At 43.8% G+C, this 26436-nt stretch overlaps 4 protein-coding genes across 11 annotated transcripts in view; all 4 read left to right on the plus strand.

The window, feature by feature from the left end:
- The first annotated feature begins 4480 nt into the window (after positions 1–4480).
- Positions 4481–16189, plus strand: acss2 (acyl-CoA synthetase short chain family member 2). 2 transcript variants are annotated; one of them, XM_079359791.1, is made up of 19 exons: positions 4481–4674; positions 5511–5706; positions 7710–7801; positions 7882–7985; positions 8060–8132; positions 8520–8595; positions 9099–9210; positions 9414–9458; positions 10668–10805; positions 11297–11467; positions 11563–11696; positions 11810–11942; positions 12221–12277; positions 12443–12523; positions 12773–12881; positions 12963–13031; positions 13114–13290; positions 13393–13467; positions 13567–16189. In XM_079359791.1, the coding sequence occupies exons 1-19, from the start codon at positions 4548–4550 to the stop codon at positions 13692–13694; spliced, it is 2097 nt and encodes a 698-aa protein (XP_079215917.1). In that variant the 5' UTR covers positions 4481–4547; the 3' UTR covers positions 13695–16189. The 2 variants fall into 2 exon arrangements, with proteins under 2 accessions (XP_079215917.1, XP_079215916.1); XM_079359790.1 differs by having other exon boundaries at positions 4482–4674; positions 9411–9458.
- A 1439-nt stretch (positions 16190–17628) lies between these two features.
- The window catches only part of LOC306834059 (L-rhamnose-binding lectin SML-like), a 36122-nt gene continuing 27314 nt past the window's right edge, over positions 17629–26436 (plus strand). Inside the window, exon 1 of the mRNA XM_079359817.1 lies at positions 17629–17685. The gene's annotated coding sequence lies outside the window, so the exon portion shown is untranslated. The remainder of the gene's footprint in view (positions 17686–26436) is intronic.
- LOC306834063 (galactose-specific lectin nattectin-like) lies at positions 18045–22232 on the plus strand. 6 transcript variants are annotated; one of them, XM_079359825.1, is made up of 9 exons: positions 18045–18084; positions 18394–18473; positions 19807–19869; positions 20092–20113; positions 20303–20391; positions 20626–20652; positions 20784–20918; positions 21048–21159; positions 21892–22232. In XM_079359825.1, the coding sequence occupies exons 3-9, from the start codon at positions 19807–19809 to the stop codon at positions 21957–21959; spliced, it is 516 nt and encodes a 171-aa protein (XP_079215951.1). In that variant the 5' UTR covers positions 18045–18084; positions 18394–18473; the 3' UTR covers positions 21960–22232. The 6 variants fall into 6 exon arrangements, with proteins under 6 accessions (XP_079215951.1, XP_079215950.1, XP_079215953.1 ...); XM_079359824.1 differs by having other exon boundaries at positions 18051–18473; XM_079359826.1 differs by lacking the exons at positions 18045–18084; positions 18394–18473 and adding an exon at positions 19116–19587.
- Positions 23128–26436, plus strand: LOC306834064 (galactose-specific lectin nattectin-like). Of its 2 annotated transcripts, XM_079359830.1 has the most exons (8): positions 23128–23793; positions 24013–24075; positions 24298–24319; positions 24509–24597; positions 24832–24858; positions 24990–25124; positions 25253–25364; positions 26096–26436. In XM_079359830.1, exons 2-8 carry the CDS (start codon positions 24013–24015, stop codon positions 26161–26163), a joined length of 516 nt encoding a protein of 171 aa, XP_079215956.1. In that variant the 5' UTR covers positions 23128–23793; the 3' UTR covers positions 26164–26436. The 2 variants fall into 2 exon arrangements, with proteins under 2 accessions (XP_079215956.1, XP_079215957.1); XM_079359831.1 differs by lacking the exon at positions 24832–24858 and having other exon boundaries at positions 23128–24075.

Consider the following 26436-nt stretch of genomic DNA (forward strand, 5'->3'; position numbering starts at 1 on the left):
CAGTGTGAAAACACGGTGACGTTCTCTGACTGTGTGTAATGTACGTGTGTGTGTGTGTGTGTGTTTGTTTGGTTGTGTGTGTTTAATAATCAGTTTGAAACAAATCAAACATGAAGAACCTCCTGAAGGCCCGGCCGCTCACGCACCATCACTTCGTCCCAGACTGACCCTGATTGGTTGTTTCTGTGCCTCGCCTGCTGAAGACGCCGGCGCCCGAGTGAGTCCGAGGACGTTCAAACATTCCCCGACAAAACCGTCCCCGTTAGCTAACTCCGCTTTACCAGCGCTAACGAGATGATGACGAGTTCCAGCATCTTCATCCTCACGCCGCTCTCTGCGGGTCGATTCCAGCCGGCGCTTCCGTTTAAGATCTGAAAAAAAGCCCCGCCCTTATTTATTGACCATTAGAATTCGTCTAATCCGTGAGACGAGTGCAGCGTCCCACAGGAGGGGAACTCGTGCACGCTCGTCACGGGGCAGGAAGTCGACGGCGTGCACGAGTTTTAAAAAAGACGAGATGAAGTAATGCCAGGTGCCTTCCACTTCCTGTTTCTAAACGCTCCTCGATGTCCGCTCGTGAACACGCAGGGTCGGCGTGGGACGACGTGACCGCCGGGTCTTCTCTCTGCCTTTTTCCACGCCAAGAACACCTTCTTGATTTTTGTCCTGTTCAGCTCCAGAAGAGCTTTTTGTAAATGTTATGCTACTGTTTTATTACTCCCCCCCCCCCCCCCCCCCCCCCCCCACATTCTGATTTCTTTATTCGTCCTGTTTCGTGGCGCCCGTCTCCCCCCCCCCCCCCTCACGTTCACACGCTCGTGTCCCCCTCGTGTCTCTAAACCATCAGGACGTTTAAATTAGCGTGCAGGAGACACGCTGGTCGAGTAAAGGGCTGTCCTCCCTCTCCGCCTCGCCTCGTCCTCAAAGTGGCTTAAAAACCTTCCGAGTTGATGTCACATGTTTGAATTCAGCCTTCAGAGCGGCGTGCAAAAACAAACTGCCAAATCCAGGTGAGACTTTGTGTCCGTTCTGTTGTTAAAGCACATGCACTGTTTTCACACCAGAGGCCCTTAACCTGCCCCCCCCCCCTCTCCCCCCCCCCCCCAGCCCCCAAATCAGACTTGTCCCTCCTTCAAACACTGTGAGCTCACTCTGACTGATGAGCGTTACCTCGACATGTAGCCGACGCCCGTCGAGCGCTCGCACAGCCGTCGTCGGGCGGGTCGATGAATCTTCTGCTCTTATTTCCAATCTTCAAACAAAGTGGTCAAACTTCCACAAACATCCTAAATATTCCTTTCTGGGAATGTAAGACAGGTGCCCCCCCCCCCAAAAAAACTCATCTGACCTGAGACCACGTGTAACCGTGGCGCTCTTTGGCGTATTTGTAAGTGAAACACACGACGACGTGTTGTAGACGTTCATAACTTTATCGATGGCCTTATTCATGACTTTGTTTTTGTTTTTCTTTCATGTCTCTGCTGTTTTTTTTTTTTTTTGTTTGTTTTTGGACAAATGTTTGTACTGTCACATTTTTTTATGTGTTCTGAAAATAAACAACGTTGGAGGTAAAGTGTGTCGGGAAGAAGCTGCAGACTCTTTAACCTCGAGGAGTTCGTTCAATACAAACAAACATCTGGACTCAAACAGATGTTTCCACCTGATGCAGATGTTCAGTGTTCCTGCTTCTTCATTTGAAAGTTAACAAACGCTGCAGGGACAAAATCAAAGCGAGCCTCTTCAAGAGGTGCAGTCAAGACCAGGACGGGGCGCCAAGACCCGAAACCAGGAGGCTCTGAGACCAAGTCAAGACCAAGACCAGCACGTCTCTGAAACCAGGGTGCTCCGAGACCAAGACCAAGACCGAGGCACAATGCTTCATGTTCCCAGAGGAGACGGAGAATTTCAGAAAGTGGTCTTGAGATGGAGACGGATTAGCAGTACGACAGCTCTACTCTACAGAGGGATTTAAACTCTTTGTTTCTAAAATGTTTCATCTTAAATCGTTAATTTAAAACCTGTTCATTAATTTAAACGCAAAAGGAAAAAATCAACATCTTGAATTAAAGCTTCTTAAACCAGATCTTTTATTTTGGTTTCTTTCCTTCTCTGTGAATATCTCTGAATGTTTCGAGGGAACAAAGCCGTCTTTGTGGAGTCACACACGTCACGCCCTCGGTCCTGTGGACGACCTTTGACCTCATAGAGAGCCGGAGCCATGACGTCAGAAGGCGCCTGAGGCTCTCCGTAGCGTCGGCCCCTCCCTCCTCCACGCACAGACACCGAGCTGGAAGAAGACGCTTTAGTGAAACTCCTCTGACAAAGAATACGGGGGCACGCGACGTAACCGCAAGGCCTCCTGTTCTGCCTTTATTTGACAGGTCAGCAAAGACAGTTGGAAATGAGAGCGAGGGGACTCGAACCTGACTGGGCCCAATTTGAGTAGTACAGCCTTTGTAAATAGGGTGCAACATAACCGCTAGGCCATCTAGGCCACATCCTGTGAGGATTTGAGCTGATCATGAAACTGATGCCTCCTTCCTCAATCTCACACAGACTGATTTAGAAACTATTATCTCTAACTCAAAAAATGTTTTGCTGCTTCGGTTTCTTTTCTGTTTTTTCAGGGCAACAGCGCCCCCTGCTGATTATCAGTAGCAGCTGGGGATCAGACCTTATGGATGAGAGACGACCGTTTGCCTTTTCTCAGCAACAACCATGATCGATATCATTGCGCGTCGTCCTCTGACCGATTAAAATAAATCAAAACTGCTGAAGAATAAAAGAGGTCTTCTCATTTTAAACAGATCTGAAAAAACATGATTGAACACCAGGGGGCAGCAAAGAGTTCCCGGCTGTAAATCCTTTAAAAATGTTTCTACGTTAAAATTACATAATGATAAAATAATACATTAAAAAACACAACTCTTAAAAAGTTCTCTGCGAGCTGTATAAAACCAATCAAATAAAACCTGCCAGAGTCTAAATATCAAACACAATTATTAGACATTTAATGAGACTAAAAAAGACAGTAGATTTTAAACATACTGTTAAAAAAAAATCCCTAGCTCCAAAAATAAACATTTAAGATATTATAGAGAATGAGAAACACTTAAAACAATCCAAATATAAAAACATAAAATGTAAAAACATAACTGATAAGATCCTTTTCTTTAAACTAGTTTTGATCCTTTTTCATTTCAGTTTTTTCACTTGAAAAACATTTAAATTTAAACTGCAAGCTTCATGTTTAGATGACAGAAATGAAAGAAGAAAACAACAAACACATTTATAAGAGTCTAAAGATCATGATCGACAATCCAACGGGAGAAATCAGCATCAAAAACAGAAATAAAATCAAGAGGAGGAAGGAAATACTAACCATAAAATAATTAGAAGGAGGAACAGGGCAACAAAAGATAAATAAAATAATAAAAATAACTCAGATTGGGAAATTTACAGAAATAAACTCGTAAACATTTACGAATCTACAAGTTACAAGTTTGTAAATTTACGACTTTATTTTGTAAATGTTAAAAAAAAAAAAACGTGTACATTTAGAAAAATAATGTAAAATTTAAAAAAAAAGCTTGTACATTTAAGCTTTCATTCTCACTCTGGACTTTGACAGCTAACAGCTAAAGGAGGTCATTTACGGTAAATGTTACTACTAAACTTCCGGGTTGAGTTATCAGTGGATTTCGTCAGTGTGTAATTGTAATTGTCGTAGCCTTAATACTCCGAATAAATCCCATTAAATGATCAACAAATTAACTTCAGAAGCAACAATCAATTTACAACTCAAATTTTATTTTTCCAACTTTTTAAAAGACTAAAAATAACTTCTTAAAGGTGTGACATTTCCGCCAAACAATAAACACCTGAACGCAACGCGTAGGTCAATTTCATCAGCGTAGATGTTTGAATTCCGAGCTTTCTATGTGCACGTGAAGGGGGCGCTGCGTTCTGATTGGCTGCTGCTCAGACCCAACACGCTCGCTCTCCGCGTCTAAAGAAAGGAGACCCGCAGCTCGCTCGTGCGGCTCGAAACAAACTCTGCTGAGTGAAAGAAGGTCCGAACTCGACTTCTAACGAGTCCTCACCTGCGCACACCTGGAAAAGAAAGACCTCGGGTCTCGTGCGCATGTGCACCTCGCGCGGTCTCTTCTGTGACTTGGAGTGAGCTAGCTTAGCCTGTTAGCCTAGCAGGACCCGTGTCCGTCCGTGCAGGACTCAGGAGCGGAGAGAAACCCACTGAGCTGCACCAGAACCGGTCCGGACTTTGAGTTGAACCTGCAGCTGCACGTTCCGGATCCAAGCTCGACTTTTGCACGTCAAGTTTCAACAAACAAACAACCTGCAAAACAAGGAAGTGTGAATGAACTCAGCTGGCCTGCAGCTCACAGCAGCTTTGTGTGCAGGATCTGCTCTGGTCCTGCACAGTCTCAGATTCATCACCTGAAGAAAACACCTCGACTCTTATCTGCCGGAAAACGCCCGGTTATTGTTTCTTTTAATCTTAAACTTTGAAAAGAGTAAAAACAAAAATGATTCCGGATAAAGCGCCGAAAGAAAACGTGTTGAACGGATCTGAAGAGCTGAAGAAAGAAGCTCACATCTCCAGCTTTGACAAGTATAAAGAGCTCTACTTTAAATCTATCGAGAGTCCTGATGGTGAGTCCGTGGTGTGATCCACATCAGATTTTTATTGAACTTTGACCTCTGTCTGTCTGTCTCTATCTCTCTCTCTGTATTTTATTATTTATGTACAACTATTACTGTGCATGTGACATGCAGACAGTCGGAGGTGAAGGGTTTATTTGTGTTATTCCCTGGTCATAAGGAAGATCCTCTGCTGCCAGTAAACTTAGAGGAAGTGTGCGGGAGGTGTTCAATGTTCATGTGATTGTTTTATGAAGCAGCAAACAAACAGGTTCATCCTGCAGGAGGGGGCGGGGCTAACAGCAGCGGGTCACAATAAGTTAATTATAAACCACCTCCTAAAAATCTCTCAGAGGAAATCTGTGATTATAGGAGAGCAAAGAGATGATTAACCAGCTGAAGTTACAGGAGCTGCCTGTCACTTTGCCCCCTAGTGTTTAAAATGAGTACTGCAGCCTAAACTCTAATCATCACAGAGAGCTGGCTCCGCCCCTCCTCTCACACAGGTCAGCATGTGGAGGACACTGTAGCTTCAGTGTTTAGCCAGCTCTGCATGTGGTGGACACTGTAGCTTCAGTGTTTAGCCAGCTCTGCATGTGGTGGACACGGTAGCTTCAGTGTTTAGCCAGCTCTGCATGTAGAGACACTGTAGCTTCAGTGTTTAGCCAGCTCTGCATGTGGTGGACACTGTAGCTTCAGTGTTTAGCCAGCTCTGCATGTGGTGGACACTGTAGCTTCAGTGTTTAGCCAGCTCTGCACGGGTCTGTAAAGCTTTCTGTGTCTGACGTCATTGAATGTGATTTATGAAGTTGATGATTAGAAGACGTGTCCTCCTCTTCCTCCTGCAGAGTTCTGGGCGGACATCGCCAAAGACTTCTTCTGGAAGACCAAACACACGGGTCAGTTCCTCGACTACAACTTCGACGTGACCAAAGGCGAAATATTCATCAAGTGCATGGACGGCGCCACCACCAACATCTGCTACAACGTGCTCGACCGCAACGTCCACGAGAGGAAGCTGGGTGACAGGGTGGCGTTCTACTGGTGAGTGTGGCGGGGTGGGAGGATTCACCGTCTCCAGCTGTGAACAGCAGCGCTCCTGAATTTATCTGGATGTTTCTCAGGTGTGAAAACGACTTTGTGGCGTTATTCAGCGGTTTACGAGCCTCGAACAGGATGTGATTGTGTAAGTTTTTGTTGCACCAAAATCAAGTTCCCCTCTTTCCTGTTCCTGTCGTCAACGAGCTGAAACTGAGCGAAGAGAGAAAACGAGAGAAGGAGACAAAGGAGAGAGGAGGACGCAGCTCCATTCATTCCATCTGCTGCTATTCAATCGTGCTACTGTTCACACACACACACACACACACACACACACACACACACACACACACACACACACACACACACACACACACACACACACACACACACACACTCTGCCTGTAGAGAAGCGTTACCAGATGTGCCGCTCAAAAACCCTCCTGCTTCAAACGCTTCATTTAAGCTGCTGCCTCTTTAAGGCCCCGCCTCCCCTCATGCCCTCTCCCCTCTGATTGGCCAGCTCTTTTTTTTTTTTTTTTTTTTTTTTAATTTCTGGGTTCGTCTTGGTCTTTACAGAAACACCAGAACAACCAGATCAGGAGGCGTTCGGGGTCGTTTCTGAAACTGAAGCCTCGGGGATTGTTCTCCTTCACCGTACATTTATTTTAAGAGATGTCCTCGTTGTTCCCAGTTTAGCTCCACAGTGTTGAGTGTTTGATTTACTGTTGACTATTTATAGGTGTGTGTGTGTGTGTGTGTGTGTGTGTGTGTGTGTGTGTGTGGGGTAAATCTGTCTACGTGCTGTTATCACTCTCAACATTTCCAGATCAGTGAGCCGTCTGCTGACCTTGTGTTAGTTTCCAGCAGACGTGTGACTCCAGCTTTTAAAAGAATAAACCAACGTCCTGGTTTTAAGGATCTTTAAGGTCACATGATCTCCTCCTCTTCTTCAGGTGAAATCAGTGTCCTCGCTCCTCTTCATCATGTGTGTGAAGTGTGTTGTTGTAAATCCACTCTGATCCTGTATTTGATCATGTCTATGAACCCCTCTATTTCAGCCCTGCTCAGAACAGGCTGTTTCTGTGTCTGTAGCTTTAAATATGTAAATGAGCTGTGTCTGACCACGCCCCCTCTCTGGAAGGGCTCGGGTGTACTCGCTGCTTTCTGGCTCCATGTCCTATTGTTTACGGTGAGAAGGCAGACTCAGAGGGCAGAACAAACACCTAGCTGTGGGAATGTCACCCACCTGGGGGAGGGGCTACTGCCCTTTGTGATGTCATGAAGGGGAGGGGCTACTGCCCTTTGTGATGTCATGAAGGGGACATCTCCAAACGGCCTGTTTGAGCAGGCAGCAGACGGAGAGAGTGGACTTTTCTTATTGTTTGTACACAGATAGAGATGCATGTTAGAGTTAGAATTTGTGTTCTTACAGGAGCTTATGATCGTTTCTCACACACACACACACACACACACACACACACACACACACACACACACACACACACACACACACTCTGTTGGAGAGCGATGTAAACGCTCATCGAGATTCTGCTGTCTGCGCCAAGTGGGTCACAGAGACCTTTCTGCTATGTGAGCGCCATTCCTACCAACACACACACACACACACACACACACACACACACACACTCACTCAGTTTACTGGAAAACACAGATGCATTGTGGGCTGTTGAGAAACTCCCTTTGGCACACAAACACACTTTGAGGCTGCAGATTTTTCAGCTTCAGGGAGTTTTGAACTCTGTGAGGGATGATGAGTCGCTGAGCTTGTTTTTCACGTGTGTGTGTGTGTGTGTGTGTGTGTGCGTGTGTGTTTGTGTGTGCACAGATTGGACTGAACATGAGCCATCTGATGTAAATGTTTTCGTAATCCGTGTGAATTACAACATTTCCTCCTGTAGAAGTCGGAGATGATTCACGCGCTCAGATGACCTTCAGTGACCTTGAACTCTTTAATGATCACGTTGTCGTCTTCTGTGTTCTCTCAGGGAAGGCAACGATCCCGGAGATGCGCTGACGGTGACGTACAGCGAGCTGCTGCAGAGCGTCTGCCGCTTCGCCAACGTGCTGAAGTCTCAGGGTGAGGAACGATACGAGCGCTGTGATTGGCCGTGATGAATCCAGTGCACGTCATGTTTTTGTCTCCTTCCTCGCGTGCAGGAGTGAAGAAGGGCGACCGCGTGTCCATCTACATGCCCATGGTGGTGGAGCTGGTGGTCGCCATGTTGGCCTGCGTCCGCATCGGAGCCGTTCACTCCATCGTGGTGAGTGTCGCCGCTCCTCGCCGTGTCTGCTGTGGTCATGTGACGCAGCTCACTGTGTTTCCTGTCGTTTGCAGTTTGCTGGTTTCTCCGCTGAGTCTCTGTGCGAGAGGATCATGGACTCGCAGTGCTCGCTGCTCGTCACAGCAGGTGGGTGTCACGCCGCCGGAACACGTTCAAATACAACGAGGTGCAGGGGGATCGAACGCACGCTGGACGTCTCGTCTCATTGGTCGACAGCCGATCGGATGTACAGACGGAGTCCTCGGATCTAAACTCAGAAGATGAAAATGAAAGTAAATGTAGCGAAGCATTAACGCCTCTGAGCGCGCTCAGTGCGTCCTGCGGTCCCGTGTCCACCTGGAGGACAGAAGCCGTCTGAGACGACTAGTCAGAGTTATTAGATTATACACACACACACACACACACACACACACACACACACACACACACACACACACACACACACACACACACACACACACACACTCTGTCCGGAGTTTAAAATGAGCGAGTGTCTGTTTGTCTTTGGATCAGATGGTTTCTATCGGGGAGATAAGCTGATCAACCTGAAGCTCTTAGCTGATGAAGCCATGCAGAAATGCAGAGACAAGTAAGCTGTACACACACACACACACACACACACACACACACACACACACACACACACACACACACACACACACACACTTGCACATTTATACACACACAAAAGGAAGTTTGCGTTCAGTGTTGAGCGACAGCGGCGTGAAAGTGACCTCCTCGTATCATAACAGCGTTTCATATATTCTCTCTCTCTCTCTCTCTCTCTCTCTCTCTCTCTCTCTCCCCTCCCTCTCTCTCTCCCCCTCTCTCTCTCTCCCTCTCCCTCTCCCTCTCTCTCTCTCTCTCTCTCTCTCTCTCCCCTCCCTCTCTCTCTCCCCCTCTCTCTCTCTCTCTCTCTCCCTCTCCCTCTCTCTCTCTCTCTCTCTCTCTGTCTCTCTCTCTCCCCTCCCTCTCTCTCTCCCCCCCTCCCCCTCCCCCCCCCCTCTCTCTCTCTCTCCCTCCCTCTCTCTCTCTCTCTCTCTCCCCCTCCCTCGCTCCCTCTCTCTCTCTCTCCCCCCCCCCCCCCTGCAGAGGTTTCTCCATGAAGAAGTGCATCATGCTGAAACATCTGTCTAAAGAGGTTGAAGAGTCTCCGCCTGGCTCTCAGTCTCCTCCGGCCAAACGCACCTGTCCCGACCTGCAGGTATAAAAAACCATCGACTGAAACACGCCGAGAGCCGTCCGTGTTGTCTCCATGTTCTTTTATTTGACATCCTTAAAAACATCTTTCTGTGTGTCGGCTTCTCTCGGGGACCCGTTTTTTTTCGGTTTCTTTGAGTTTTTGAAATAACCATTGTCCTGCTTTAACTTCTCCTCCTCCTCCTCCTCCTCCTCCTCCTCCAGCAGGAGAAACAGGCAGGCAGAGTAAAGAAAACGCGTCCTGTTCCGCAGGTATTTTCACTCCCTCCTCCCTCCTCTTGACCTTCATAACAACCTTTTTGTTTTGGTTTGTTCTGCTGCGGAGTAAAAACAACAAACACACTGAAAGTTTCACACAAACTAAACTGGATTTATTTCTTCTGTTTAGCATTAAAACACATAATTCAATTTAAATGTTTCACGTTGAAAAACTCCTCGACTATGAGAAGATGAAATTGCAGGGTTTTTTTGTTTTTACCCGGCAACAGCAGTCGAGTTATTCCTGTGATCTGTGACGCTTCAGATTTAACGTCTGCACACATGAGGAAGTGTTTATTCCTCTAAATTCAACATTTAGAGGAATAACTTTATATTCACACTTCAGAGCTGAATCTGACGTTAGGAGGGGAGTCTCCTCGTGTGCTCTCAAACGTTCGTCCGACTGTCGACTGAATGAAAATAATCCTCTGTGAAGGTTTTAACACTTTTCTCTTTTTGTGCATCTTTTGTTAAAAAACAAACAAAAAAAAAAACCTCCTCGTCCACTTTCTACCTCTGGCGTCGCTCCTCTACAGGCGAGCCCCTCGTCTGACCCGTTTGCTGTGATTTTCTCTCGTCACGCTTGACAAACTCCGCCCCCTTAAAAAATCGTGAAATTAAAAAAAAACACATTTTGATCCAGCTGTTTAATGTTTCTTTTAATTTCTCTTCCTGTAAAATGTTTTATGGTCTGATGACTCGTCCTGCGTTTACCAATCAGAAAGCTTTGTTGATGCTAACGGTCCCGCCTCCTATCATGTGATTAGCTCCTCCCTGTTTGAGTTGGAAACACGTCGTCACACATCAGATTGAGACTACGTTTACAAGTCATGTGACATCCTTAAAGGATCGTCCAATGAGAGCAGCTCGTTGTTTCAGGAAGACTTCCTGTTTCCTGTTTGTAGAAATCACACCTGTCTTTTTTTTTTTTAATTCTTTTTATTCTTCTGTCTCAAAACATTTCATTAACTTCACGCACATCTGACGTCATTTTAAAGTTTGTTTCCATTCTCATCGTGACCACAGAGTGACTCTGATTAATCATGCTGTGATCTACAGAGACTTTAACTGTAACTCTGACCCCCTGGTGTTTAAAATGGGTACTGCAGTCTGAACCTTGGAGCGAGCGGTCTCCTCCTCCCTGGAGTCGATGCTCACGCAGGTGGTCTGCACGTCTGTCTTCCTTCCTGTTTCTGATCCCAGGTGCCGTGGAACCCCGACGTGGACTTGTGCTGGCACGCTCTCGTGAGAGGAGCTTCAGATGAGTGTGAACCCGAGTGGTGCGAGTCTGAAGACCCGCTCTTCATCCTCTACACCAGCGGCTCCACCGGCAAACCAAAGGTAGAGTCTGAAGGAGGCGAACAACACGCGAGGATCGAAGACGTGCAGCTTTCTTCACAATCGGCCCTCAGAGCTTCATCGTGACCTTTTTCACTTATCTTAAAATCCGCCATTTAAAATCCGCCTCAACGTTGGAGCCTCTCTTAAAGAGACTCCGTCAGCATGTCTTCATTCCTTCGTGATTTGATCTTCACCTCTACCTCCCCACAGGGAGAAACAAAGGCATAGGAGCCCTGCTGGGTTCTTTATTAGAGGATTTGGCGCCCCCTTGTGGCCAATAACATACATTGCGTTTACAGCACAAAAGTCTGTTTCTGTATCCGTTCAAGTTTTTCTTTGAGAAACCCTGATTAAAATTATCCATGATAAAAATTTAAAACAAGTGTTGGAGAGAATCACTCCCATGATTCCCCGCCAGCCTCAACGTCATTATTGTTTTGCTTGAGAGCCGCTACTCGTTGACCTTCTCGTCTTCTGTCTTCTTCCTGCAGGGCGTCCTCCACACAGTCAGCGGCTACATGCTCTACACCGCCACCACCTTCAAACTGGTGTTTGACCACCAGCCTGATGACGTCTACTGGTGCACGGCGGACATCGGCTGGATCACCGGACACTCGTACATCACGTACGGACCGCTGGCTAACGGCGCCACTAGCGTCCTGGTGAGTGCGTGGATCAATCTGCATCCTGTTTCTGAATTGGCCTCTCGGATGAATAAAGTTTTGTGTGTGTGTGTGTGTGTGTGTGTGTGTTCCAGTTCGAGGGGCTGCCTACCTACCCTGATGTGAGCCGCATGTGGGAGATAGTGGACAAGTACCAAGTGACCAAGTTCTACACGGCTCCGACCGCCATCAGGCTGCTGATGAAGTACGGCAGCGAGCCGGTGCAGAAGTGAGTCGACCCCCGACATGTGCTCGCCACGAGCGGGGGACACGTGGGCCTTTCACTGTTTGTGATTTTGGGACCCAGACGGATCGTGGACTCTGGTCTCGTTCTCTCCGCAGGTACAAAAGACAGTCTCTGAAAGTTTTGGGGACGGTGGGCGAGCCGATCAACCCCGAGGCCTGGCAGTGGTATTACACGGTGGTGGGAGAGAAGAGATGTCCGATAGTCGACACCTTCTGGCAGACGGAAACCGTGAGTGATGGATTAAAACCCTTTATTGATCCTGAGGGAAGTTTAAAAACACTCAACATGAAACCGTGTTTATACATCCAGCTCCAGCTGTCCCTGCTCTGTTTATAGAAACCTGACTGAAGATTTAAAGAAACCCTCACATGAATAGAAACCTCCCTGTTGATCCTCTTTGTTCTCCATAAGCTGATTGTCAGGAGCGTGTGGGCTGTGCTGCCCCCTGCTGGACGGACTGTGTACTACACCTGGTGGTGATCTAACGTGATGTTTTTTTTAAACAGGGAGGACACGTGTTGACTCCTCTACCTGCAGCCACACCCATGAAACCAGGATCAGCTGTAAGTGAAGAAAACTTTATGCTGTGAACTTTACAGACACTTCAAGATGTCGACGGATGAAAGTGATGACATGCGGGGAGTTTCTGAGAAAACATTTAAACAAGCAGTCAAAGATAAGAGTCGTGTAAACAAGTTTTGACGGTGGTGTTGTTTCCTGTCCTCCAGACGTTCCCGTTCTTTGGAGTGGTTCCCGCCATCTTGAATGAGTCGGGAGAGGAGCTGGAGGGACCGAGCGAAGGATACCTGGTTCGTCTTCTTTCACCTTCCCTTCATCTAATTCTTCTTCGTGTGTTTTCTTTCTACGTCTCATCCTTCCTCCTCCTGATCTTCTCTTCCTTTTCCTCCTCGTCCTCCCCCTCTTCTACTTTCTGATCTTCCTCATCCTCCTCCTCATGGTCTCTCTCACTTTGACATTCTCATTCAATGATGTCAAATCTCAGTCGTTTTCCGTTTCTTGTGTTGCTCTCTTCTTCTTCGTCCTCGTCCCTCTCTCAGGTGTTCAAGCAGCCGTGGCCCGGCGTGATGAGGACGGTGTACGGAAACCACCAGAGGTTTGAAACCGTCTACTTCAAGAAGTTCCCGGGATACTACGTGACGGGAGACGGTGAGAGACGAGACGCGGTCTCTTCGAAATGTTCCTTCCCTTGAAAGTTTGTTTTATTTAATATATGTTTGCACTTTGCAGGTTGCCGTAGAGACAAGGACGGCTACTATTGGATAACGGGCAGAATAGACGACATGCTGAATGTTTCAGGTAAGAGCTGGACTGGGTTCACACGAGGAAGCAGTCGCTCCTCTTGTGATCCAGCTCAGACTGGTGACCTTCCTCCCCGCAGGTCACCTGCTGAGCACGGCCGAGGTGGAGTCGGCTCTGGTGGAGCACGACGCCGTGGCTGAAGCGGCCGTGGTGGGCAGACCTCATCCCGTGAAAGGAGAGAGTCTGTACTGCTTCGTGACTCTGACAGACGGCGTGACGTTTAACCGCACGCTCGAGGCCGAGCTCAAGAAACAAGGTGAGGAAACATTCGTCACCTGAGAGTCCAGATTACATCCTGTGTTTCAGTGACCTCTAACGGAGGTCAGACTCTGATGTGACTCGCCTTCTGTGTTCTCAGTACGGGAGAAGATCGGCGCCATCGCAACGCCAGACTTCATCCAGGATGCTCCAGGACTCCCCAAGACCCGATCTGGTAATGTCTCTGAATGCTGGTCTCACACACACACACACACACACACACACACGCACACACACACACACACACACACGTCTGACCTTTGCCTCTCTGCAGGTAAGATCATGCGACGGTTGCTCCGTAAAATCGCCTGCGACGAGCGAGACCTGGGCGACGTCTCCACTCTGGCCGACTCGTCGGTCATCGAGCAGCTCTTCCAGAACAGATGCAGCGCCGCCGTTTGACCGCCTCTCGGATCCTCGCAGTGAGGCGCCAGATGCTGCCGCGCGCCTGCGGCCACAAACCCAGCCGGGGAGGAGGAGGAGGAGGAGGAGGAGGAGGAGGAAGCTTTGAACTTAGCCGTGTCCATGAAACAATCGTTAGCTCCCAATGAGTGTGCAGCAGAGAGCCCACAGTCGAACATCAGCAGGTGGAGACTCAACATCTGAGTGTGTGATCGTTTATCATCCTGATCGACTGAAGCTGACTGATCTGTTTTTAAAACAACCAGAACAAGGCGGGGAGTCGGAGGTCGTCTCTGTCCTGCAGGAGTCACAACAGGCCAACACTTCATTTGACTTTATTCCAGTGTTTCAGCGAGGCTTTACTCAGGTTTTACTCATCAGGAGTTTAAATGACTCACAGAAAGCTTCTTGTGTTTAAGGATGTTTCTCCTCAGAGCAGCCAGACTCCTTTTTGATAAAAGTTAAAATTCTTTAAGTAAAAGGAACGACTAACCATTGATGACAAACTCGCACAATACGATAAAACCAGAAGAACAAACAGACTCGCGTGTTCTGAAAGGTTAACATTCAAAAACAAAGACAAAGACCGTATTTTTATAAAACAAAAAAATATATAATTTTCTGTAATGTCTTCGGGCACTGACCCCTGATTTCCACAGACATCGTGCATGCAGTCTGTCAGTGCCGCTCGCTGCCACTCGACGCCACTCCGCTTCAAATACGCTGTTAGTCTATCTTTAACAGAGCACGCTCCAGCTGGAAAGAACCCGGACAGGAAGTCAGACCAGGAAACGCACAGAGCATCCAGACAATTTCAAAATAAAACGCAAGATAAGTTCTCTGGATCGTATTTGTCATCGCTTTATCCTTTTCTTTCATCTACTGCAGCAAATTGAAACCTTTCTGTACCTTTGAGTCATTAAACATCCTGAAATGTGTAAAGCAGGTTTAAAAATGCCGTCGATGACGATAAAAACTTTATTCAGTGCCAGCTGCCACAGTGAGTCCTGTGAGTGCAGGCAGGGCGAGTCTTCACTGGAATAAAACAGATGTGATGTGTTGCCTTAGCTGCCCTAAACTTAAGATAACAAGCTGTCTCCTTCGCTTCACGCCATCATCCTGTTATGTACACTGATAATGATTTAAAACCCAAGAAGACAACGCCTCTTTATGCTCTAGTTTGTTTTTTTCTGAACGTGTGATTTTAGTTTAGCTACCAGCTGATGTGTGTGTGTGTGTGTGTGTCTGCGTTCTTGCATATTCTTTCTCCCTTTTTTTCCATTGGCAGGGATGTGATCCTGTTTTTCTGTCACTGTGAAGCTATTTTTTACAAATGCTGCTTTTCTTTCTACAAAAGTTCAGTCTGCCCCCTGAAATCTGCCCGAGTTGCCTCATCATGCCCCAAACTGCTCGCCCACGGGGAATCTCTCTGCCACGTCCAAACATCAGCTCACCCCGACTGCCCACTGAACTTTTACAAGCTAGCTAGCGTGAAAAGTTCCAGGTAAAACCGGGGCTCATCCTGAACGTTTAAGGACACTTCAGGGGTGTGTTAAAACATCAGCATTGAAACGGGTGAAGAGCGTTTGTTCAGCCTCTTGAAGCTCAGGACACCAAACGGTCAACTCCTCTCAGAAAGACCCCACGTTTCCTTTTTCTTCTCGTCAAAATGCGAGAATTACATAGAAATTAAAATGCTTTGAAATAGTAGTGTTTGCCTCCTGTAGGTTTGGAGATGGGAAGTAGTTTCTGAACTCAACACTTTAACACGTTTCCTTCATGTCTGACCACAGAGGAAGGTTGATTGCATCTTGGGAAGTGTAGTGAACTACCAACCAAACATTTGACTGTCCCCTTTTCTTAAATTTGGGGGTCCTTTGATTATTTGTGGCAGCAGGATATTGTAGGGAACATAAACAACAATGTATGATGCGTGTGCTCAAGGTGTTACAATGATTCGACTGTGATGTGTTTTTAATTGTTTTTCCGTCTAAAATGGCGTTGTATTGGACAGAGGAAGATGCCATGCAACTGCTTTTAAGCCATCAGTGTATGTCGGATTTGTCGATCGTGAGAAAATGCACCAGTCTTCGTTCATCCGTAAAGACTACGTGTTTCCTGACACAATCGGCTGAGCTATGAGCGACTTTAACTTGATCGTGAGACTGTTTAATTCCTTCACAGCGACGTCGACTAAAAGCAGTACCTCTTACATCAGCTTGTCATTATTTAGTCTGGTTTTTTAAATTTTTTTATTTGCTGTTGCTGTTTGTGTCTCAATGTGCCAACCTAAGGGACAGCCGGGGTGTATAAAGCTAATAATTGTATGCAATTTTTATAATTCAAATAAGTTGCCGATGTTTATTTGATTTGCAGCGTTTTTGTTGGGTGATGGAGTAAGATTTCTTTCTGTTTTGATTTAATCTGTCTTTTCATTTCCCATTTTTGTCGACCTGTATGTAAACAGAGTAAAACAATACATGACTACTGCCTCATCCTCTGTCACGTGTTCTTTCTTTTAGGAGAGTTTGAATATTTCATATTGTTTTGCAGATGCTGTTTGTTTATGAGGCTGTTGACTGGGCGAGATGGGGGGGAAAAAGACTTGGTTTACAAAAGCTTCAAAATAATCTCATAAGAAATGAAAGCTATGGAAGAGGATAAGGGCCAGACATCAGGAACAAATGAGAGCAGAATAATGTGTTTTTCATTTGACACTTTCAGTCAACTGAGGGAGATTTTAAACCGTTACGCACGTCACACCTGTCAATCAGGTCAGCTAGCTAAACGCCTTATTGTGAATAACTTTCATCCTTCATCAAATCACAACGATGAGTCATCAAAAAATTCACTCGTCTTTGTCCATGAGACATGAGCTAACCAGACCTATTTGGTTTTTCTATCAGGCTGTAAACATGTTAACGTCTGCTGTAGACTTCAATGGGTGTGTATGTTTGGATTAAGCTGCCTTTTACCGTGGAAATTCTGCCTTTTACCGTAACATTGAGAAAATGGGCTCGCTAAAAGTTTCGGCCGTTGACCGTGTTAACTCCTCGACTTTGAGCCTAATGTGTGATGTGGTTGCTAGAGTTAAAACAGCTTTTGCAGATTGAAAGTGTCTGTAGGAATGCCTCCTTGTTAAGTCTTTAATTATATAAATATTTGACATCTGTATTTTGGCGTCACAAAAAAAAAAACTTTTCAAAACGGGTTAACCGCGAAAATCACTAGTCACCAGTTGACACGGTAACTTTTTCAGCCGTAACACCTGCTGACTTCATCGAGCTGGGAGGCCAGCCGTTACGTGAGGAGAATTTGAAATCGTCCATCTGAATTTATTCTCTTTTTATGCTCTTTTATCGTCGTATTAAACGGATTGGCTACGTTATATTATTGTATTTAATGGTATATTATAGTCTCGTTGTAGTTATCTGGTTGTTAGAAGTGGGGTTAACGTTGATTAAATTAAGCTAGCTGGGAGGTAACGTCCAGCTATGGATGCTGTAACGGCTGGCAGACACGGTAAGTAACGATAAAAAACGCTGTTATTTGGACCAAATGTGATTCGTATTATGTCTATATTTCTGACCACAGTTAAATGGGACAAGGACCGTGTATGAAACATGAAACGCAGAAAAAAAGTCTGTGTCGGTAATTACGGAGACGGAGAATGAGGAGGCGGGAATTTCAAATAAAAATTGTAATCATAAAAATGGCGACGGGACAAGGAAGCCGGCTGTTTTGAAAACCGCATACTGAACTAGTAGTCAGTACTGATTTGGCCAAAATGTATTATCTATTTAGTATGCAAACAAAATTACCAGGACGTCATACTGATTCATTGAAAATTTTGATGGCAGTAACTGAATATCTTGCGACACTATGGACATGAATCATTAACAAATATGTGTTCATATTTACAATTTTCACCTCAGATGTTCCTGTTTTAAACTGCACAGTGCCACAGCTGGACAAGCAGCTGCAACTACAGGTACCTTTCCGTGCTCTATTAAATGGTATTAGTCACTGATGAGCCTAAGTTAAACCTGAATGCCTGAAAGGTATACTAACATTTTAACACCTTGGCCATCATATTTTAACACAGGGTGTTATGTATAAATGACAGAAGATGTGAGAGGTTGTTAACTGTTTTATCAATTACTTTGTGGTAAAACACAGAAACATCATGTCATAAACCATGAATGTTATCACTATAACAACAGAAAACCACCATATACCAATAAAATGGGAAGACAAAAAAGCGGATACCACTTATCTGCTCTTGGCGTAATTAAGGCGTATTTGTCAACATTTTTTATTGGTATATTGGTCGCGCTGGTGTTCAGGACGCATCAATACCAAATTTGCATCTTATACACTCGATATCACGGTAAGTCTTTGTCTTTCTATCTTTTAAAAATGGCATAAAGTTAAATCTGTAATCATATCAGTATTAGCCATCAGTAACAGGTTATGAAATTTATATTGTGTATCCCTAGTTTGAATTTAGTCCAAATAGTTTGTGTTGAAAAACAGTTGTGTTTAACGAGGAGGAAAGTCAATGTTTGCTAACAAACGTCTGCTGAGATGATACTTATTTGACATTTATTTTAGATTCATTTTCACAAGCCGCGCACACCTATTTGATGTGTAATGTATATCTTGTTCTGAAAACCAACAGCAGTTGTTATCATAACAGGACAGAAGATTATGTGATGAGAAGTAACAGGATGTCCAGGATACATTGCAGATTAGCCTCATGGACCTGTTCTTCAGAGGGTGTGTTGTAATGATAACTTTATTTATAAAGCACAGACGTTTACAAAGGGCTTTGACGGAAAAAGCAATGGCAGAAACTCAGTACAATAACACAAAAAACATCAGCAGTAAGTAGAGCTGCAGCTATCGAATATTTTAGTAATCAAGTATTCTATCGAATATCCCGATCGATTAATCGAGTAATCGAATAAATAAAACTTTTGCTTAATTAAGGTTTAATTAAGGTTTGTAGGGACGTCTCGGGTCGTCCCTACAAACCTGCTTCTCTGCAGCTACCATGGTAACACCTGTGTGTCAGAGAGAGGAGTGGGTAGTTGCAGCTACATTCAATGTGTTTTATACTCATAGCATAGTTTTGATGACGCAAAAAAAAAAACTTAACGAGGTCTCGAGGCAGCGAAAATTCCTCGATTAATTTTTGTAATCGAATTATTCGAGTTATTCGAGGAATCGTTTCAGCTCTAGCAGTAAGGCATAATAGAGAGATTTAAAGAAATACAAAAAAATCCAAACACAAGTAAGAGAAAATAAACAACAGGAAGTGATGTGATGTCTGTTAAAACCGGTAAGACGTCTTCTTAAGCTCTTACCGAGTCTGAAATGTTAAATAAAACATTAAATAAATATATTTTATGTATTTGAAAACCAAAATCATCATTGACGTTACTGATTCCCTGATTCAGTAAGTTACGTTTACTGGATGGAATCATTAGCTGGATGTGACACATCGAAACATTGGCCACTGTCATCGGTTGATGCCACATAATCAGCTGATCAGCCAGTGTTTGACGACGGTTGATAAGGATGCATCTCGGATGTAGGATATTTAATCCTGGTTTTGACTGGTTGGTTCTGTTGAATTTTCCAAATAATTCTTATCGTTATTTGCCCTTTGGTCTAGCTCCATATCAAATAGCAATTTGACTTGAAGTAGTGATTAAGTTTATCATAACAGTTACCGCACTGTTTTTTGGCCAATAATACACCATCATGTGGTCAGTCGGGTAAATAAACCGAAGCTGAGACAAAAGGTATTTAAAGAATGCGTCTCCTCTTCTGAGGCATCCTGGTACATCTGTTACTGCAACCTCCGTCCTCGCACCATCGCATCAAGGTAAGGTTTTTAATTCTGAACTTTAACCCTGAACATGTATTTATCTTCTCTTTATGTTTCGTATCAAGTTTTATTTGACAGTGAGGAAAAATACAAACACAACTGCTAATGCTAAGTAACGACTTCCATCCCACACCCTAGATTAATGTGTCATTGTTCATGCAGAGTAAACGTCTGAGCGGCGACTTTAATTCTCTTCTATTCTTCATCTTTGAATAGATGGCGTCTGCTCTCCTTGTCTTTGTTCTCTGTTTGGCCAGTGGACTGATGATCTCAGTGGATGTGAGTAATGTTTGAGAAGTGGTAGCCTACTTTAAGCAGGTTTAGAAAGTGCAGTAGAAGAGGAGCTATAATACGGTTTTTATTCACCAGATTGTTAGTAACATGCTTCATAAATCAACTTTTAAACATGTATGACATGAGAAAAACTGTCGTAGTAAATGCTGCCATTGTAGTTTTAATCATATATTTCTGTGGATTTCTAACAGTTTTTTTATTCCACAGGGGAGACGTATAAGTAAAAGAGGTTGGTGGTCATCTTTTTTTTCCTACATTTTGAAGTTTCACTCTCGTCTGTCTGATAAATTGATCACTGTATTAGAGAGCTTAGTTCACCTCCAGGAAAATGTTTTCATGATCAGATAATTCAACAATGATCATAACTATTTGTGACCCTGTTTTATTGTTGTGATTTAATCTACAATTTTTTTTGTAGCTGATTATCGCTGCCCTCTTGGTTGGAGTCATTATAACAACCGCTGTTTCCTGTTCAAGCCCAGACCAATGGCGTGGTCAGATGCAGAGGTAGTACAGTTTCCCCTTTGTATTTATGGGAAATATTTTAAAAATGTTGCGTCATGCCATCAAAGAAAGCAGGGTTCGTAATTTTCTCAAGATTTTGTTTGAAATTGTCTTTAGGGCCTGACACAAATTAATAACTCATCTTTAGCAGTTTGTAAGCCTGTGAAAACTTCAACCAATGTCCGTCGCCAGGTACCAATCTGATGAACCAATTGTATGTCCCTGCTCTTTCTCTAGCCCACCCTCAAAGAAGTGTTGATCTTCGTTAGTTAGTGTTGCCTGGGGCTGAGTATCTGTAGTGAGAATTCTGACTTTGAAGTTGGTACAATCAGTGCGCTAAACGTAGTGATTTTCAGCTGCTCTTAACTGTTTTTGTACCTTTCCTCCTTCGACAGCGTCACTGCACTCTCCTTGATGGAAACCTGGCTTCAATCCAGACGAGAGGCGACTACTTCTTCCTCAGAAGGCTGATTCAAAGAGCGACCTACAGGCATAGAGAAACCTGGCTCGGAGGCTATGATTGTCCAAAGGTGAGTGTTTTATGTAATCCAGACATTTAATACTCTATAGCAATATTCAGAATGTTTATTAACAGGAGTGTTTGAGGTCAGATTTTCAAGTTGTCATTTTGTTTTTTTAACCGTTCAAACTTCTTTCAGAACAAAGTGTGGCTGTGGAGTGATGGTTCTAAGTTTGACTTCAAACTTTGGGGAAGAGGAGAGCCGAACAACGCCAATAGGGGAGAAGGATGTATGGAGATGAACTTCAGAGGTACAAATTAAGTATCTCAGTGCTTTCCATACATTGATTAATCCATGGCGGTCCTTGTCGATGCTGTGGCGGGCGGATTAATTTTTTGAAATTATAAAATTGCCGTGTGTCCAAGAGTGCAGACACACTGAGTATTAAGCATGTTTGATGTAGCTGCAGTTACTTCTTCCTGCTCCTCTCTAGTGTCATGACTGACACACTGAGACATACAGAACATTGCTACACAAAAGCACACACACACTGGAGCGCCAGCCACCACATCCACCTTATTACTTTTAGTGCAACAGCTTCAACTTTATTCTGTTCACTCTCACCATATCTGCTGCAGAGCTGGGTGATATCTTGAGTTTTTGAATTATATCGGAGAACTCTAAACGGCTGGGAGTTGTCGCACACTGCAGAAGGTGTTACTAAACAAGGTACAGACTGCAGAAGTAAAAGCAGTCATGCATACCGGTGAACGTAGTACATCCACACATCACATGTCACGGGATAAACTGTTGTTTAATAGTCTATAGCTTGATGGCTCCAATTGTCCCTGACTACGTTCGTGAAGATCAGTAGACTATAACATGCCCCCACAGTCTTGGTAATTAATGTGAAACAACGATGATGTAAACATGTGTGCATGTCCTTTTTTTATTTACAGGTTGATTAGTTACATGATGTAACACAATGTTTGTGCTCACTCTGTCACATTTTATGAACTCCTGTTTCCACTTTTGTCGACAGGACGTGATTACATCAACGATGCAAAGTGCAACCAGAGGAGATTTTTTGTTTGTGCCAAGCAGCCGTAACAATCCATCTGATCATATCAAACCCAGCTGGTGTCTTACACCCGGATGTCAAGCCTCGATGACATCACTCCTGGGAAATATTTCCACAAATCAAATTAAACTTTTCTTCTATCAACGTCATACTTTGTAAGACGTTGCTTTAAAAGCTAACTAAAATGTCTGTTTCCATGGAAACTGGATCATATTCTTGTCTGATTAAGTAAATGCCTACTATTCAATCAATCTTTATTCTGTTGTGGAATTTTCTGTTAAGCAATAAAGTTCTTAAAGCAAGACTTTGTCTTTGTGTATTTATTGTCTGATGAGAGAAAAAAAAAAGCATACATGTTATTTATTATTATTGGAGATGTTCCCTGTGAAGCCAGTATAAACTAAGCAGTTAAAAGTTATTTCAACACACTTGGGGCACCAGATAGCCTTATTAAGATTTATGTTTGGCATTTTATTAGAGATGAAGGACAGTGGACAGGAGCAGAAATCAGGGAGAGAGAGAGTGGGAAACATGCGGGACATGCGGGAAGGGAACCTGAGGCCGGATGTGAACCCGGGCCGCCTGCATGAGGACTGTGGCCTCAATACATGAGAGCGCCCCTGAAGCCAACAGTTTTAATAGCATAAGAAGACACCCTAATAAGATGGAGGGGGACTGATACTTTGGGGGGGTATCCTACCCTCCTGTCGGCCTCATTGCCCCTCCGAGTGCATATAATCGGCATGCTGTAGTCTAATCCCTAATAGACTTGGCACATTTCATTGTTAAATACATAATTATTCACTCTTAATTAATTCTCTCTGAATTGACCTTGTTTTAGTTCTCATCCTTCCCTGGTGCTTGTTTTACTTGTGTGTTAACGTGTCCTAGTGTTAAGGGACACGTTAACACACATCGGCTGCTGTCGTCCGTTCCTGCAACATGAGCTGCCGAGACACTGATGATGGATGTTTATCCCTACTGGTTCTGACTGGTCTGTTCAATTCAAACACTTAATATTTTCCATTTATGGCAAAGATGATAACCTGACTTAAAGATGTAGTTAAGTGTATCATAACAGTTACCACCCTGTCAAACTAAAGCTAAGGGATAAAAGGAAAATGACTCTGTAAAGGAATGGTTAAATATTGACTCAAGTCTATGTATGGAATTTGAAAAAAATAAATATATTTTATGTAAAAGACACCTTACTGGTCATCTTAAAAAGCAGAGAAAATGTAACACCAAATTAACAATAAATCCATTAAGGTAACATTAAAAGACAAATGTGTGCCAGATCATTGTGACGGGGATTCATGAGTAAGGCAGTCACATACATGAGTGGAAACATGGCGTTAATCAGCAGGTTCAGAGAGCCAAGTGTTTTGATTTGACAACCAAAATCATCATTGACGTTACTGATTCTCTGATTCAGTAAGTTACATTTACTGGATGGAATCATTAGCTGGATGTGACACATCGAAACATTGGCCACTGTCATCGGTTGATGCCACATAATCAGCTGACAGTGTTTGACGACGGTTGATGAGGATGCATCTCGGATGTAGGATATTTAATCCTGCTGGTTTTGTTTTGACTGGTTGGTTCTATTGAATTTTCCAAATAATTCTTGTTATTTGCCCTTTGGTCTAGCTCCATATCAAATAGCAATTTGACTTGAAGTAGTGATCAAGTTTATCATAACAGTTACCGCCCTGTTTTTTGGCTAATAATACACCATCATGTAAGTCGGGTAAATAAACCAAAGCGGAGACAAAAAGTATTTAAAGAATGCGTCTCCTCTTCTGAGACATCCTGGTACATCTGTTACTGCAACCTCCGTCCTCGCACCATCACATCAAGGTAAGGTTTTTAATTCTGACCTTTAACCCTGAACATGTATTTATCTTCTCTTTATGTTTCGTATCAAGTTTTATTTGACAGTGAGGAAAAATACAAACACAACTGCTAATGCTAAGTAACGACTTCCATCCCACACCCGAGATTAATGTGTCATTGTTCATGCAGAGTAAACGTCTGAGCGGCGACTTTAATTCTCTTCTATTCTTCATCTTTGAATAGATGGCGTCTGCTCTCCTTGTCTTTGTTCTCTGTTTGGCCAGTGGACTGATGATCTCAGTGGATGTGAGTAATGTTTGAGAAGTGGTAGCCTACTTTAAGCAGGTTTAGAAAGTGCAGTAGAAGAGGAGCTATAATACGGTTTTTATTCACCAGATTGTTAGTAACATGCTTCATAAATCAACTTTTAAACATGTATGACATGAGAAAAACTGTCGTAGTAAATGCTGCCATTGTAGTTTTAATCATATATTTCTGTGGATTTCTAACAGTTTTTTTATTCCACAGGGGAGACGTATAAGTAAAAGAGGTTGGTGGTCATCTTTTTTTTCCTACATTTTCAAGTTTCACTCTCGTCTGTCTGATAAATTGATCACTGTATTAGAGAGCTTAGTTCACCTCCAGGAAAATATTTTCATGATCAGATAATTCAACAATGATCATAACTATTTGTGACCCTGTTTTATTGTTGTGGTTTAATCTACAATTTTTTTTGTAGCTGATTGTCGCTGCCCTCTTGGTTGGAGTCATTATAACAACCGCTGTTTCCTGTTCAAGCCCAGACCAATGGCGTGGTCAGATGCAGAGGTAGTACAGTTTCCCCTTTGTATTTATGGGAAATATTTAAAAAATGTTGCATCATGCCATCAAAGAAAGCAGGGTTCGTAATTTTCTCAAGATTTTGTTTGAAATTGTCTTTAGGGCCTGACACAAATTAATAACTCATCTTTAGCAGTTTGTAAGCCTGTGAAAACTTCAACCAATGTCCGTCGCCAGGTACCAATCTGATGAACCAATTGTATGTCCCTGCTCTTTCTCTAGCCCACCCTCAAAGAAGTGTTGATCTTCGTTAGTTAGTGTTGCCTGGGGCTGAGTATCTGTAGTGAGAATTCTGACTTTGAAGTTGGTACAATCAGTGCGCTAAACGTAGTGATTTTCAGCTGCTCTTAACTGTTTTTGTACCTTTCCTCCTTCGACAGCGTCACTGCACTCTCCTTGATGGAAACCTGGCTTCAATCCAGACGAGAGGCGACTACGCCTTCCTCAGAAGGCTGATTCAAAGAGCGACCTACAGGCATAGAGAAACCTGGCTCGGAGGCTATGATTGTCCAAAGGTGACTGTTTTATGTAATCCAGACATTTAATACTCTATAGCAATATTCAGAATGTTTATAAAAAGGAGTGTTTGAGGTCAGATTTTCAAGTTGTCATTTTGTTTTTTAACCGTTCAAACTTCTTTCAGAACAAAGTGTGGCTGTGGAGTGATGGTTCTAAGTTTAACTTCAAACTTTGGGCAAAAGGAGAGCCGAACAACTATGATGGGGGAGAAGGATGTATGGAGATGAACTTCAGAGGTACAAATTAAGTATCTCAGTGCTTTCCATACATTGATTAATCCATGGCGGTCCTTGTCGATGCTGTGGCGGGTGGATTAATTTTTTGAAATTATAAAATTGCCGTGTGTCCAAGAGTGCAGACACACACTGTGTATTAAGCATGTTTGATGTAGCTGCAGTTACTTCTTCCTGCTCCTCTCTAGTGTCATGACTGACACACTGAGACATACAGAACATTGCTACACAAAAGCACACACACACTGGAGCGCCAGCCACCACATCCACCTTATTACTTTTAGTGCAACAGCTTCAACTTTATTCTGTTCACTCTCACCATATCTGCTGCAGAGCTGGGTGATATCTTGAGTTTTTGAATTATATCGGAGAACTCTAAACGGCTGGGAGTTGTCGCACACTGCAGAAGGTGTTACAAAACAAGGGACAGACTGCAGAAGTAAAAGCAGTCATGCATACCGGTGAACGTAGTACATCCACACATCACATGTCACGGGATAAACTGTTTAATATTCTATAGCTTGATGGCTCCAATTGTCCCTGACTGCGTTCGTGAAGATCAGTAGACTATAACATGCCCCCACAGTCTTGGTAATTAATGTGAAACAACGATGATGTAAACATGTGTGCATGTCCTTTTTTTATTTACAGGTTGATTAGTTACATGATGTAACACAATGTTTGTGCTCACTCTGTCACATTTTATGAACTCCTGTTTCCACTTTTGTCGACAGGACGTAATTACATCAACGATGCAAAGTGCAACCAGAAGCAATCTTTTGTTTGTGCCAAGCAGCTGTAACAATCCATCTGATCATATCAAACCCAGCTGGTGTCTTACACCCGGATGTCAAGCCTCGATGACATCACTCCTGGGAAATATTTCCACAAATCAAATTAAACTTTTCTTCTATCAACGTCATACTTTGTAAGACGTTGCTTTAAAAGCTAATTAAAATGTCTGTTTCCATGGAAACTGGATCATATTCTTGTCTGATTAAGTAAATGCCTACTATTCAATCAATCTTTATTCTGTTGTGGAATTTTCTGTTAAGCAATAAAGGTCTTAAAGCAA

This window comes from Symphodus melops (genome assembly GCF_947650265.1).
Source record: "Symphodus melops genome assembly, chromosome: 13".
NCBI classification, from domain to species: Eukaryota; Metazoa; Chordata; class Actinopteri; order Labriformes; family Labridae; genus Symphodus; species Symphodus melops.